General features: G+C 39.4%; 1 protein-coding gene across 1 annotated transcript in view; it reads right to left on the minus strand.

Annotated features, from left to right (window-relative positions):
- Positions 1-13,408, minus strand: part of rnls (renalase, FAD-dependent amine oxidase) — a 29,408-nt gene extending 16,000 nt beyond the window's left edge. The window contains exons 1-4 of the mRNA XM_058406613.1: positions 13,065-13,408; positions 10,365-10,470; positions 10,131-10,276; positions 8,354-8,512 (exon numbers count right to left, since the gene is read on the minus strand). Coding sequence (XP_058262596.1) covers positions 8,354-8,512; positions 10,131-10,276; positions 10,365-10,470; positions 13,065-13,185 — 532 coding nt within the window. The 5' untranslated portion in view covers positions 13,186-13,408. The remainder of the gene's footprint in view (positions 1-8,353; positions 8,513-10,130; positions 10,277-10,364; positions 10,471-13,064) is intronic.
- Between the last annotated feature and the right edge of the window lie 61 nt (positions 13,409-13,469).

The following is a 13,469-nucleotide window of genomic DNA, read 5'->3' on the forward strand; positions in this document are numbered from 1 at the left end:
TTTCTGACTCCAGACTAATTCAGGCAGCAAATGAAATCAGCCCTACTGTGACAACAAGATCAATTTAGTTATCTAATTTACAGTAAATTCATTTAGGGGCATTGCATCGCAGACCTGCCACTCCAAGCCAACAAAATGAAGCCAAATTTTTTATGTAATCACACAGCAGTCTAAACCATTCAGTAACATGTTCAGAAGTGAATTAGGCTCCAATGGTGGCCCAAATTTGCTGATGTGTGAGCAGTCAGGCAAAGCACACATTTATAGAGTTGACATTTACCTAAGAAAAGAATGCGGCAAAATGTGTTTCCTCAGACACATCTGACTAATTGTTGCAAAGACACACTTTGTTCCTGTATTTGAAAACCAAAGCACTCACCTCTCAGGGGACCGACTTTTTTGTAAGATGTCTATTTTTAGGGGGTGACCATTTTATTTTCCTAGCATGCTTAAGTGAAAGAGGGAGTGCAGGCTGAAAGACATTAAGAAGAGAATTGACACAAAATGTAAAAGCTGCCATTACTCATAATAGAAAATCTATTTTTTGGCAGTGGCAGCAGATCCATCACGTTATCTAAACTTTTCCTTGCCTCTCTGTCAGGAAGAAAAAAAAAACAAAAAAACCTTCCTTAAGCAGGAAATCAGAAACAGGCTTTTCGGAGGTCCTTTTAATTTAAAGGGTGATTCAGTGCTGAATCATCTTCCATGCTAATCCCAATACAGATCAGCACTGTGTCCTGCTGGGAGTCGTTCGGTTCAGGGTTTGAGTTTCTGATCTGGCCCTCCCTGTGCTCCAGTTTGAATCTGAATCAAATTTTACTCTAGATTTTCAGGAATAACATAATACAGGAGCAGATGACAGATGATGTTAAACAACTGTACTGTTAATAAAACATTTGTGCACTATCTATCTATCTATCTATCTATCTATCTATCTATCTATCTATCTATCTATCTATCTATCTATCTATCTATCTATCTATCTATCTAGTGGGACAGTATAATCTCTTGTACAATGTTGTAACAGCATTTTATTGTAACAGCATTTAATAACTAGATTTTACTTGGTACTTTCTGAAACCTCTAACACTTCATTAATCAATATTTCATTTTAATCAGCTTGATATTACAAATTACTCACAAATATACGGTCGATTTAAAATGGCAGAAATAAAGAAATCTGGATTTCATTGCAAAACTGCTGCGATAACTTAGCAGTCATTTAGCACTAGTTCTGTTTCAAATGCTACCGTCATCTCAGCCAAACTGTCAGTTCCACTGGATCCTGACTGGCCCTTTAAAGCTGTGACTTCCTGCATGCCTATTGAGTGGTGTAACTTGTGCATTAAAAGCAACTCTGCGACAGACCAAGGTTTATCTTATAACGCCTCATCAGGTGAGCTATTACTCTCGCAGTGTTTGCACTGTAATGAGGTGGCTCTGTCTGCCCACAAACACAAGGTTGGATATGTACATATACATTCTTGGAATTAGATGAATCATTGTGGCAGATGTGTAGTTTTATTACAGTTTGTGCACCGACACAGTGGCAAACTGCAGAGAATAAAATGGCAGGCAGCATAACAAGTCATGCAGAAGAATTTTAAAGGTCACATAAGTTATTACATTTTTATTAGCTTGTTGTGTGAGAGGCCCAGTAGAGAAATCTACTATAACTCAAATAAGCACTCTTTACAAACGTGATGAGCAGAAAAGCATCTCACAACACATAAAACATCGAACCTTGATGCAGATGGACTAAGCACATCAGGTCAGCCAAGAACAGGAATCTGAAGCTGGGTGTTTGAAGATACAAAGACCGGGTGATATTTTTTTAACCTTTCAGGAGTCAGTGAGAGCCTGTGCTTTAAATGTAAAAATTTGACCTTTCAATCTGCTTAGGTTATTGCACTCTATAATCTTTCTGATGGCTACCTGATCCTTCCTTTGTTCCTGTACATATGCAATCATATACATCCATTCAAAATTCATGAACCAAGGCTTAAATAATATCAACCTTAGCTCCTGTCACAAGGTCATTAGACTCTAAACTGAACATTACAGTAAAGATATTTGCATTGTAAAGAATCCCTAGATTGTTGGGTCTTCTAAACTGCTGAGATAGAGAGCATCCATTTACATCCAAGAAGCCAGACAGTGCAGTGGGAAAAGGGGGGGGGGGAGAAGAGCCATACATCTCTGTCAGGAGTCAGAGAAAGGATTACATCATGCCAGATTTAAAAGCAGGAAAGCCAGACAGCCACACACTTGACGGGAAACAAAAAGAGACTCCCTATCTTGGAGGAAGATGATGTAACTCGACACATTAATTGTATTCCAAGGATGGACTGGAGCTCGAGGTAATTGGTTGCAAAATGATATGCTCAGATATTTATGTACGGCGGTGGGGACAGAACGGCTACATCGTAAGCATGCTACATCTTCCCATCATACCTGTTATAATATCAGCTGATAAATGATTGCTTTTAAACAGTAGAAAAAAAGTATAGTACTTATCTCATAGTCCAGCCCCAAATTGAATAACGCAGCCAGGCAGACTGATTACCAGGCATGAGAGTTGGCCTGACAAAAATAGAGCTTAAATTTCATTAGAAATGAAGAATCATGGTTCTCAGTATCAGCAGAGTTTCAGGGCTGGCAGGAGGATGAAGCTTAGTCGAAAAAAACAAAAATGGAAGCTTAACTATTGGGCACATGGGGTACATTATAGAAAAAAAGACACATCAGCCATTCAGATGTCTGCAAAATGACGTAATCTGACAAAAAAAAAAAAAAAACTTGTATGTTCTGGGAGTTGAGTGCAAGCTCACAGTGCACGAGTAGGCTGAAGCGGTCAGGAAATAAAAGAAAGGGCTTGACAGTAGGAAAGGGTGTGAGCTCACCATCACTCAGTGGCTGAGCGGTCACCCGAGGCACGAGGTAATGAAACGGCTCTGGAGTTCACGGCTGCTCATCCCCTGGACAGCTGTAAGTGATAAAAGGGATGTGTTCCCCCCATCTCCACACATTAAGTCATACTTTATAGATGCATAAAAAGAAAAAAATTAGTCTGGTTCAAGATTTGCAGTGAAGATCCTGTTGCTTTGGACGCAGACACCTGGACATGGAAAGGTCAACACTGACTCAACAAAACTAGTTTGGGGGAAACAGAAAGTTAGGTGATAATCTGTCATTAGGGTGTTTAACATGATGACTTAAAAAAGCAGATCTCTGATTTTGTAAAATGCAACATATCGAATATATTAAAAACCACAACCATGAATAACTTTTGGAACTAGCACAAAGCCTCAGAAGCATAGCCTGTTAAGTTTTTCTAGGCAGAGAGTTAGCTTCCTCTTTTACGTCGTCTCTGGCTCTAGCCACAAAAAGCAGAACTAACTCTTCATACGCTCCACTGTGCTTGACAAGCTGGACGTGAATATCGTTCTAATTTTGTAACGGCCGTGCTGTGCATTACTGCATTAGCTGTCGTTAATGACTTTCTCCGGTCAGAAGCAGACACAGACTATTTTAAACATACGTCAAAAACCTGAACTTTAACCTAGCGGCTCAACAGAACAACACGTGTCTATCCCACAATATCAGTTAAACATATTTACCATAGGTGTGCAAATGTTTCCCGATTCAGTATCCCGAGGAAGTGAATGGGGGAGAAAAAGTGGAGTCACCACAAATGAGGCTCTGAGGTCTGAGAACACTCAAATGTTCTTATGTCATTCACATTCACCCAAACTGTGCCAACTCTTGCAAAAGCTGCATTCTGTTCACTTTTGTTCATTTCTGGCAGCTGGGGGAGAATGTCAGTGACAGCATGCATTTAGGCTTAACCATGAAATAAAAGCAGAACTTCGGCAATAAAACGATGAAAAACATCCAAACATTATGGAGAGAGGGTAGGTGCTGTCCAAAAAAGCAAACAGAATCCATCAGGGATTTGGCTGTAGCTGAATGCATTAAGGTTTTGGCACTGTAATTGGCATGGCTCAGTGTATGAAAAGACACCTCTCCCCTGAGCTCGCGCTCCAGGAACCGAGTCAAACCACTGACCCAAAATGTTCAGTTATATATTACGGGGAACAAATAGAGCCGAGTCCTGCATTGATTTACATCAGGCGTGTCACAGCCCGGCAGAGTTCCTCGAGTTCATTCATCTTTTGCAAACGATACACAACCATATTTCCTCTCCCTACACATGGAAATCCAGTGGAAGGGCCAAAGTATTAAGAGGAAAAGATGTAGAAGCAGCTCTGCAGCAGTCTCAGGCTCACTGCACGCAAAGTACATCCAATGATTTACAAAGAGGCCTCTCTCCAAATGTCACACTGCGCTGTGGCGGATGGAACGATTTATACAACTTTCACGTTTTAATTAATGTTCACATTTGTACAGCGGAGATGGTGTACAATTGATGGTGTTCATTTAAGGATTAGTGAGCCTGCTATTTCACAGTCAGCTTAGGAACCAAATGAGCAACTTAGTATTAAGTCTAAATCACAAAACCTGGAATAAAACAACAACAAAAAAAGAAAGGAGCTACCTGCTGAAGTGTCATATTTAAGAATGAAATAAAACAACGTTGAATTTTATTCGAAGTCAGCATGGTGGTGCAGCAGGGTTTCGGGTTTAATCCTGAGCTCAAGTTTCTGTCTGTGTGGAATTTGTGTATTCATGCGGGTTTTCTATACATTCTCTCATTTCCTTCTACTGCTCAAAAAACATGCCGGTCGATGGACAGGCTAGTCTACATTGCTCAGGTATAAATGAATTGTAGAGAATTACTTGTAATTAGTGACATGTTAGATTTGATCATTAGAAAGAACTCTATCGGGAGACATACATCATAAAAGATAAGGTTTGGCCACCATCTGTTTTGATTTTTGAAAGATAATTCAATCCCATTGGTACCTCTTTTAATTTCTGTTATTTTCTGAGGTAAAACTGCACTGCTTAGCAAGATCAGGTAAAGGAAGTCCACTATTTTATTTGGGAGGAAATACTTAAGAGATGAAAAGAATGGTAAAATGTTATTCTGTATGTTGGGCCACATGTTAAAACACACACACACACACACACACACTTCCTCTACTTCAAATACAGCCCACATATCCTTTGCATAAGTGCAAAGCATCCCTTGAGCCAACAATATGCACTATTCAAAATTGCCGTAACCTTTTTCAATCGATCATGAAGACATATTTGCATAATGATTTCTAGAAAGCGGACTGGGCTCATGGAAAATACACTACATTAAAAAAAAAAAAAAAGAAAAAAAAGTTACATAACGTTAGAACATAAAATCAACATTCTTTTGAGATTTTTTAAAAATATTTTGTTAAGTAGGCAGGAAGTGTGAGTCATTTTTTTTAGTGTATATCTTAAATGGGTGTAAATTGTTTCCAGATTGCATCTCTGTGACTTTTCAAACAGGAAGGCTTCACACCTGGCTGCTGCCCCCAACTGTCCACTGTGTGCCACTACAAAACTGCGACCGGGTGACATCATTCCTAGCACAATTGACTGCCTGGGAATATCTTTCACCAGCTTTCTACGGCTACAATACACACACGAATGTAATACGTAGCGTGTACGGCTGTAATAAAGTAAGTGTATATCAAGATTTTCTCTTATATGCATATCTGCTTATCCTTTATCATACGTCCTGTCTAATTGTAACACAATGTATGATGAGCTTATAGAATTATATACACACACCAGAAGGATTGGTTTGAATGATTCTGAGTAAATAAGGGCAAAATGTTTATGCAAATAAAAAGTCACATATTATATTTACAATAAAGGGCAGTGTGTGACAAGGAATGTACAGGAATGACTCCACGGATTACAGCAAACATCCCAACAAAACAAAGAGAAAATACCTAGATAGGTTGAAGGGGGTTTAAAAAACACGGCTTGACAAATGACCGTTTAAATAATGTATTTATTGGAGCTTCCCAAATGCTAAATCATCCGTTTCCCCTCAAGACAAGTGTTGAAGAGAACTTATCACACAGTGATGAATGAACACAAAAGGAGGAACAATTTAAGCCATTATCTCTGAATCTTAACCGTGTCTCTGCTCAGCAAGCCACCTAAGATAAACTGAAATGACACCCTGCACCCTCGCCCTAACCATCCTCCTCCAGCTCTCTGGGAAAATGATTACTGGGTATTACTGGACTTAATATCTATGTTTAATGCTTAGTATAAGGTAGCATCATGACACTTATACTCACAATATATTTACTTGTCAATCTTTTCACACTCATTGCACAACACTGCCATTTTAACTGAGACTTCAGTTATAATATGGTCTTTTTTGTATAGTCATATAGTCTCTACTGTATATAAACATATGCTATATCACATCCTTGTATATAATATGTTGGCAAATCATATACCGTCAAAGAGATCTTGCTTCTAATAGGTTTCCTAAAATACTGCCTAATTTCTCCAGACCTTATGCTGAACCCTCTTCCACAACATACACACACACATACACACACATGTTCTGTAACGGTAATGACACAGTCTTCCATCTCCATCTAGACCACTTTACATGAATTTTTCAGCAGCTACAGCCTAGTCATTTGGGACTGTGTCAACAGTGTTGAAAGAGCAACTGACTCGGCCCTTCTTCTGCTCCCCTTCTCCTCGATAGCAATTCCACCACCGTTTTCAGCTGTCTCATTCCATTTTCCGTCCACTATCTAATTTGTGATGCGGCTTTTTCCCCCCTACTTTTCGCTCCAGATGCAATGACATTCTGCTCGCTCCTTCCATTATTCACTGTTTCCCAGAACCACCGCGCACCCCAGAGGCCCTGGCCTGCCTCCCCTCCCCATTTCCATATTTGGCCTTATGGACTCTTGTTTTACCATTTCAAATAAGCGTGTTGGATTTAGGACTTCATACTGCGAATACAAATTTGGATGCCGATGAGAGGTTTGCAGTGTAGCCAGACAGCTGGAGACCAATTTAAAGATGCAGCCAGAAGGAGCCAGCACTCTCAGCAGTCCCACTCCAGCCTCTGGGCAATCAGCTGACTGTCAGGAGAGGCAGGAGAATACATCTGAAACCAGGGAAGAGGCTAATGGATACACAGTCTAACTGCCATGTGTGACCATGCCACTCAAAGTGATGGATTCCAACATTGGTATAGAAATAAAATGGGATTATTGTGTGTTATTGTTTTGGAGGTGCTGGAAACAGAACTCATTTTGTCTCAGTGGGATGGGTGAATAATGTTCCTTCCATTTTGCAGGTGACAGCACTGCGATGTTTGGAGAGAGACTATTCATCCAGTGTGCTATATATACACATTGGAAAGGTTAAAACGAGGGAAAATTTTGGAGTAGGTTCACAAGAAATGGGAGTTAAGGGATAAAAGTTCTTCATCAGCTGTGTGAGGGAAATGCTTCTTACTGAGGTGTACAAGGTGGAAACATTCATTCTGTCGGATTCCAAAGCCTGCAGATTACTCTGTATCTTATTAATTTCTTCCTTACTTTATTACTAGTATAGTACTATGTAGCGATAGTGTCATCTAATATCTTGTCCAATACCTGAAGGGATTAGTTAGATTAATTCTGCTGATGGCCTTAAAATTATTAACCAGTCTTTCTTTATTTCTCCAACTTAGAGCAGAAGTTCCTTTGTGGATACATGAGCAGAGATGGCTGATACACACTTCTACTGCATAGACCAGTAGACCATAATGTATATGATATACAGTCTACACTCAGGGCAAATTGTGAAAGAAGCAAAAGGCATAAAATCATACAGATACAGTTCAGGAGATTCACTTAATGTTCACATCAAACATCAGAATGTGGAAGAAATGTGATTTCACTGACTTTGACCATGTCAAGGTTATTGGTATCAGACAGTCTGGTGAAGACCACACTGGGTTCTGCTCCTTTCAGCCAAGAACAAGAGGCTGCATAGGGCACGGTCTCACCCACAATTGGACAGTTAAAAATTGGAAAAAATATCAGCCATTTTTCTAGTCTTGACCTCAGTGGATTTTTTGTGTGTTTTTTGCAAACCAAAATTCGTAGCTGAGTACAATTTTCTGACTTTTATTTCAGTTCACTTCTGGCTATACACGTCCACTTTGAACTGATATAATTTTGACACATTATGTATACTTTCTAATTTACCGTCATCACATTTATCATATACATAAAATATAAAAATATAAATACTTGAACAGTATCTAGTCATCTACTGAACTGCTATCCTAACCACATTTTTAACAGTGAGCAAATGTACAGAAAAAGTACAGAAATGACTTTACTGATGTATGTGCACACATGTTGTATAAGGTACTTACAGGAGCCAATGTCTCCTTGTAATTGTAGTATCTGTGGGATGGGCATAGTTAAAACCACCACATCAAACTGCTCTGGTGAGCCCTCTTTCCGGTGCACCTCCCAGCACAGCCCTCTGCGGTAAACGTGGGTGATTTGATGACCGAAGAACACCTCTGCTCCTGCGCGGGTGCAGAGAAACAAAGCTGACAATATTTTTAAAACATCAAAACAATTGAAAACTAGTGGAAAGTTGGGGACTCAAGAAAAGTCATTTTCAGCACATATGCTAAAAGTTAAACATGCTAAATATTTCCTCTGATTCTGAAACAAGAGTAGAAAGCGCCCACTTATGACTCAAACCATGAAAGGCTTAGACAAGCAGCGGTGCATGTGAAGGAGTATGTAGCGTTACATACAACGTCTGTATTTATATTTTTGCGGGGAGGATAATGGACTGGAAAAAAATACTTAGGAACGACCACATATGCTATGGTCAGATAGGTTGCTGACGACTCCAATGTCTGAAACTGTAATATCATCACGAGATCTTAATATCAAATTTAGTGTAAAAGGAGTCATAACATTGTTGCTTCACACACGATTTAGTCTTATTATAAACTACATAAAGAAAACTATCTATATAAAGAAACTATGTCTTCCTCACAGCTTGGTCTTTTTTCTTGCACACTGAAAATATCAGAAACGTTCTACCCTGACTATTAAATCAGAATTAAGTCACGAATATCAGTATAATAACTAATAACATGGGTTTGTACACAGCCTTGCCAAATGACCTTTTGCTCTCTCTAGGAAATTAGACAAAGATTTCCAAAGAAGTAAAATGTTGGTTGAATAATGTATCAGAGTCAAATTTGCTTTCAGGCAACATGGCAGAGGCCAAATACATATATTCATTTGTGTTTAAATACGAGGACACGAACACTAAAGTGACTTAGTCATGAAATAAATTATATGCAGCACAGGGAGAACAGTATCAACATGTCTCATTTTTAAATGATGAAAAGGATGCTTTTTAGCAGTGGTGGGCGGTGCATTTCACACCTAGGCCTTCCTGAATGAAATCACCTCTATAGCATCATTATGACGCCACGGCAATAGATTCTAATCAACCGTTAAATAGCAAAGTAAAAAAGAAATTAGGCTATAGTATTTCACACCTCACAAGGAATAGTCAATTTTATTACAGTCCGCCTTGAAAATGCATTTGTAAGGATGTCTGCGACCAAATCGATTTCTTCTCCTCTGTCAGCCATTGTGAGTTAAAATATATTTATTATTTAGTTTGTGCGGTTCACTGCCTCTGATTACTCCAGCGATCCAATCAAAGGACGGAAAACAGAAAAATGACGGCCCACCACTGCTTTTTAGTAAATAATAGGATTTGGGAGGAATTGATTAATATGTTACAGCAACGTCTGAGCATAAAATCATCTGTCCTGTGATTTACTCAGTAGCAGTCAAGCCCAGATTTCAAGTTCAAAATTAGTTTATAAAGGTAAAGGTATACATTACATAAAAATGCAAACATAATTAGAAATATTATATAGTTCCACTTCTGTTTGTATGTACTAGCTGAAGTTATAAAGTTTTCAGCAACAATTTTCAACTTATAAAATCATCTTTCATTAGTTCTTCTGGTTGCTTAGTTCTTCTAACTTTTGCAAGAGGGAAAACATCTGCTGTAGCATTCTCCAACTGGGACAAACCCAGAGTCCCATAGGCTTCTCTCTTTTCTCTAAGATTGTGTGTGTTCATTTACAGCTGAGGAGCACTAACCTGACTCTTTGAGATAGTGCTTAACAATGGACGACATCCCAGAAGGAGTTACGTAGTGTACAGTGCCTTCCTCCATTGTCATCATGCCCTCCACTGTAGCCTCAAGCGGTTCGAAAATACCATGTGTCAGGAGTTCCTGATAAAAACTAGATAGAGAAAAAATCAAAATGAAAATTCTGCAAGATTACAAGGAAATATTGTAAAATAATTTGAAAAACCTAAGGACAGAACCACCTTTTGTGAATATTGGAATAATAAGGTGTGGCAGTGATGTACTGAGCACCGAGGTCCACTGTGCAAAACAAATTATTTGGATTTCTGCTTGTAGACATTCTTCCCCCTGGAAAATGTACAGTTATATTTTTATCTTAGAACTTAGATAACAGATTTAGTTAGAACTGCTGCCCCAGAACTTTTCTCCACCCCTTTTAACCACCACCTCCCTCAACCCCCCCCCCCCCCCCCAAAAAAAAAGAAGGTCCATTTTGGTATATGAGCACATGCTGCAATTGTACTTCCATTTATTCTTCCCCTCTTCCACTTTTATTTTCAGCTCACACATACTCATCTCAAATTTTTTCTTCCTTGCTTTTAGCCTTTGACTCTTATTTTGCAAACTGCCATCTACAGAGTTAAATAGGACTGAGGTTTAATAATGACATCAGTCTTAAACCGAGAACCATATCAGAATGTGGAGCATGCCAAGCAGGCTCATGGGAACAGGATGTTGAAGATAAAATTTTTCCAAATTTCAGTTGTCTAGTTTAGGTGAGCCTGTGCTTACTGCAGCCTCAGCTTTCGGTTCTTAGCTGACAGAAGTTGATCCCGGTGTGGTTTTCTGCCATTGTAGTCCAACCACCTCAAGGTTTGACATTTTGTGCATTCTGGGATGCTTTTCTGCTCACCATGGTTAGAGAGGTTATTTTAGTTACCATAGTCTTCCTCTCAGCTTGATCCAGTCTGGCAATTCTTCTTTGCAATATTTCTTTTTGTTTTACACCATTCTGTGTAAAATCTAGAGTCTGTTGTTGTGCATGAAAATGCCAGGACCCCAGCAGCCACCCTGTCTGGCACCAACAACCATGTTACAAAGTCACTGAGATCACATTTTCCCTCATTCAAATGCTAGGTGTGAACAATAACAGAAGCTCAGTAGGGTTTTAGCATTGTGCTGTTGACACATGATTGGAAATGTATAGCTTTAGACAGTTTAAAAAACACAAATATTCTATCATTATTAAAATGAACAATTGCAGCTGCCAGTATATCAATAAGGTTAGTCTTATGTTAAAGAAAATTTGATTTGTATCACAACATCCAGCATCATGAGCAGTGTTCATTAAATTACATTAGCTGATTGATCCCTGTCATGCAATGCTGACAGTGCAGCAACATTGTCTCCAGTGATCATCTTCCTGATGGTGTCAGGCTTCTTAATGTAACACACTTTGATATGCACATGACCACAGTAATCCAGTCAACATGCAAATGAATCTATGACATTACCTGGTGTGTTCTACAGACACGTTGAACCACTGTTGCCAACTTTGCAACTTGGTCCCGAGATTTAGTGACTTTTCAGACCCCTTTAGTGAATTTAGACTTTAGTTACCCCTTTATTAGTTAGTTAGGTTGTTTTTTTAAAGCACATAGCAACAAATCTAGTGACGTTTTTTGCACAAATCTTAGCTACTTTTCATAAAAAGTCACCAGCACTGAAACAGAACATCCTTCTTGTGGTTTGTTACCGAGACTGAGGCTGTGTGAGAGAAAAATAAGAAAAGCATTCTTTCACTTCTATCTTTCTCTCCAAGTGATCATTTTACATGCAAATACACCAATTAGGCATAACATTATGACCATCTGCCTAATATTGTGTTTATCCCCCTTTTGCTGCCAAAACAGCCCTGACCTATCTAGGCATGGACTCCACTAGAGCCCTGAAGGTTTGCTGTTGTATCTGGTACCAAGATGTTAGCAGCAGATCCTTTAAGTCTTGTATGTTGCAACCTACAGGGCTTAAAGGATACTTTTGATAGATACTGACCACTGCAGACCAGGAACACCCCACAAGCTTTCAATAGATATTGACCACTGCAGACCAGGAACACCCCACAAGAGCTGCAGTTTTGGAGATGCTCTGATCCAGTGGTCTAGCCATCAATGTCAAACTCACTCAGATCCTTACGCTTGTCCATTTTTCCTGCTTCTAACACATCAACTTTGAGGACAAAATGTTCACTTGCTGTCTAATATATCCCACCCACTAACAGGTGCCATGATGAGGAGATAATCAGTGTTATTCACTTCACCTCTCACTGCTCATAATGTTATGGCTGATCGGTGTATATATGAAATCATTGTTTTTAACTTAAGCATATAGTGATTTTGTCAGGCAACATTTCTGGTATGAAATTAGGCTTTTAGCAGCACAAAGCTGCAGCAGGGAAAAGATTTGGAAACGACTGCTGGTTAAAACGTTGACTTAGTCACTATTTTATACTCGTTCCACTGTCTGACAACAGAAACAAAACAATGTAAATAATAACAGCTTTATTGGGAATTTGTTGGTGTTAAAATACAGTATTTCAGAACAGAGAACAGGAGGCTCATATTATGCAGAATATGACGCGATGGCGTCATGAATATGCTAATGTGCGCATGACGTCATCAAGAGACAGTTCAAGCAGGCTTTGGCAACCGGGTTTTGAGCAAGCGTTTAGCTCCACCCCCTAAAAACGCTGTAAACAAACCCGCTGTAATGTAGCTACATTAGCTTCACAGCTAGTCAATTACCGTTTTTTATTAATCTTTTATATATGCTACACATACAGCGTCTTTCTTTAAAACAGACCCGCACACCTAAAACACACACGACCATCATCTCAGTTCATGCTGGATGTTAATAAAAACCACTGAGTGGGGTTTGCTAACCTGCTCCCCTCGCCTTGTCCCACACCACTATGTGAAGTGGGTTATTAGCCATTCCGCGGCGCAGCAGACACGCACACACACCTCCTGTCAGTCCAGCTCCAACTATAAGCACTCGGGACATACTGAGAAAGATCACTAATTACAGTGATAACATGAGCTTGATGTTGCCTTCTTGACCGTCAAATGTCTCTTAAATATAATACTATAAGCACGCCCTGTCTCTTCCAGACTTATGCTGTTGGCCAACTAAAACTTTCCCTTGGTTAACAATAGACCTAATGCATACTTGTGTTTTGACAGAGAGAGAGATTAGACAGGAGTCACATGGCTCTAAGCAGGCTCATTTGCCCTACCGGGTTTCTCACAAAACCCCGCCTCTACTGCAGGATTAGCCAATAGTTGCCC

The sequence above is a fragment of the Hemibagrus wyckioides genome, linkage group LG13 (genome assembly GCF_019097595.1).
Source record: "Hemibagrus wyckioides isolate EC202008001 linkage group LG13, SWU_Hwy_1.0, whole genome shotgun sequence".
In the NCBI taxonomy this organism is placed as follows: Eukaryota; Metazoa; Chordata; class Actinopteri; order Siluriformes; family Bagridae; genus Hemibagrus; species Hemibagrus wyckioides.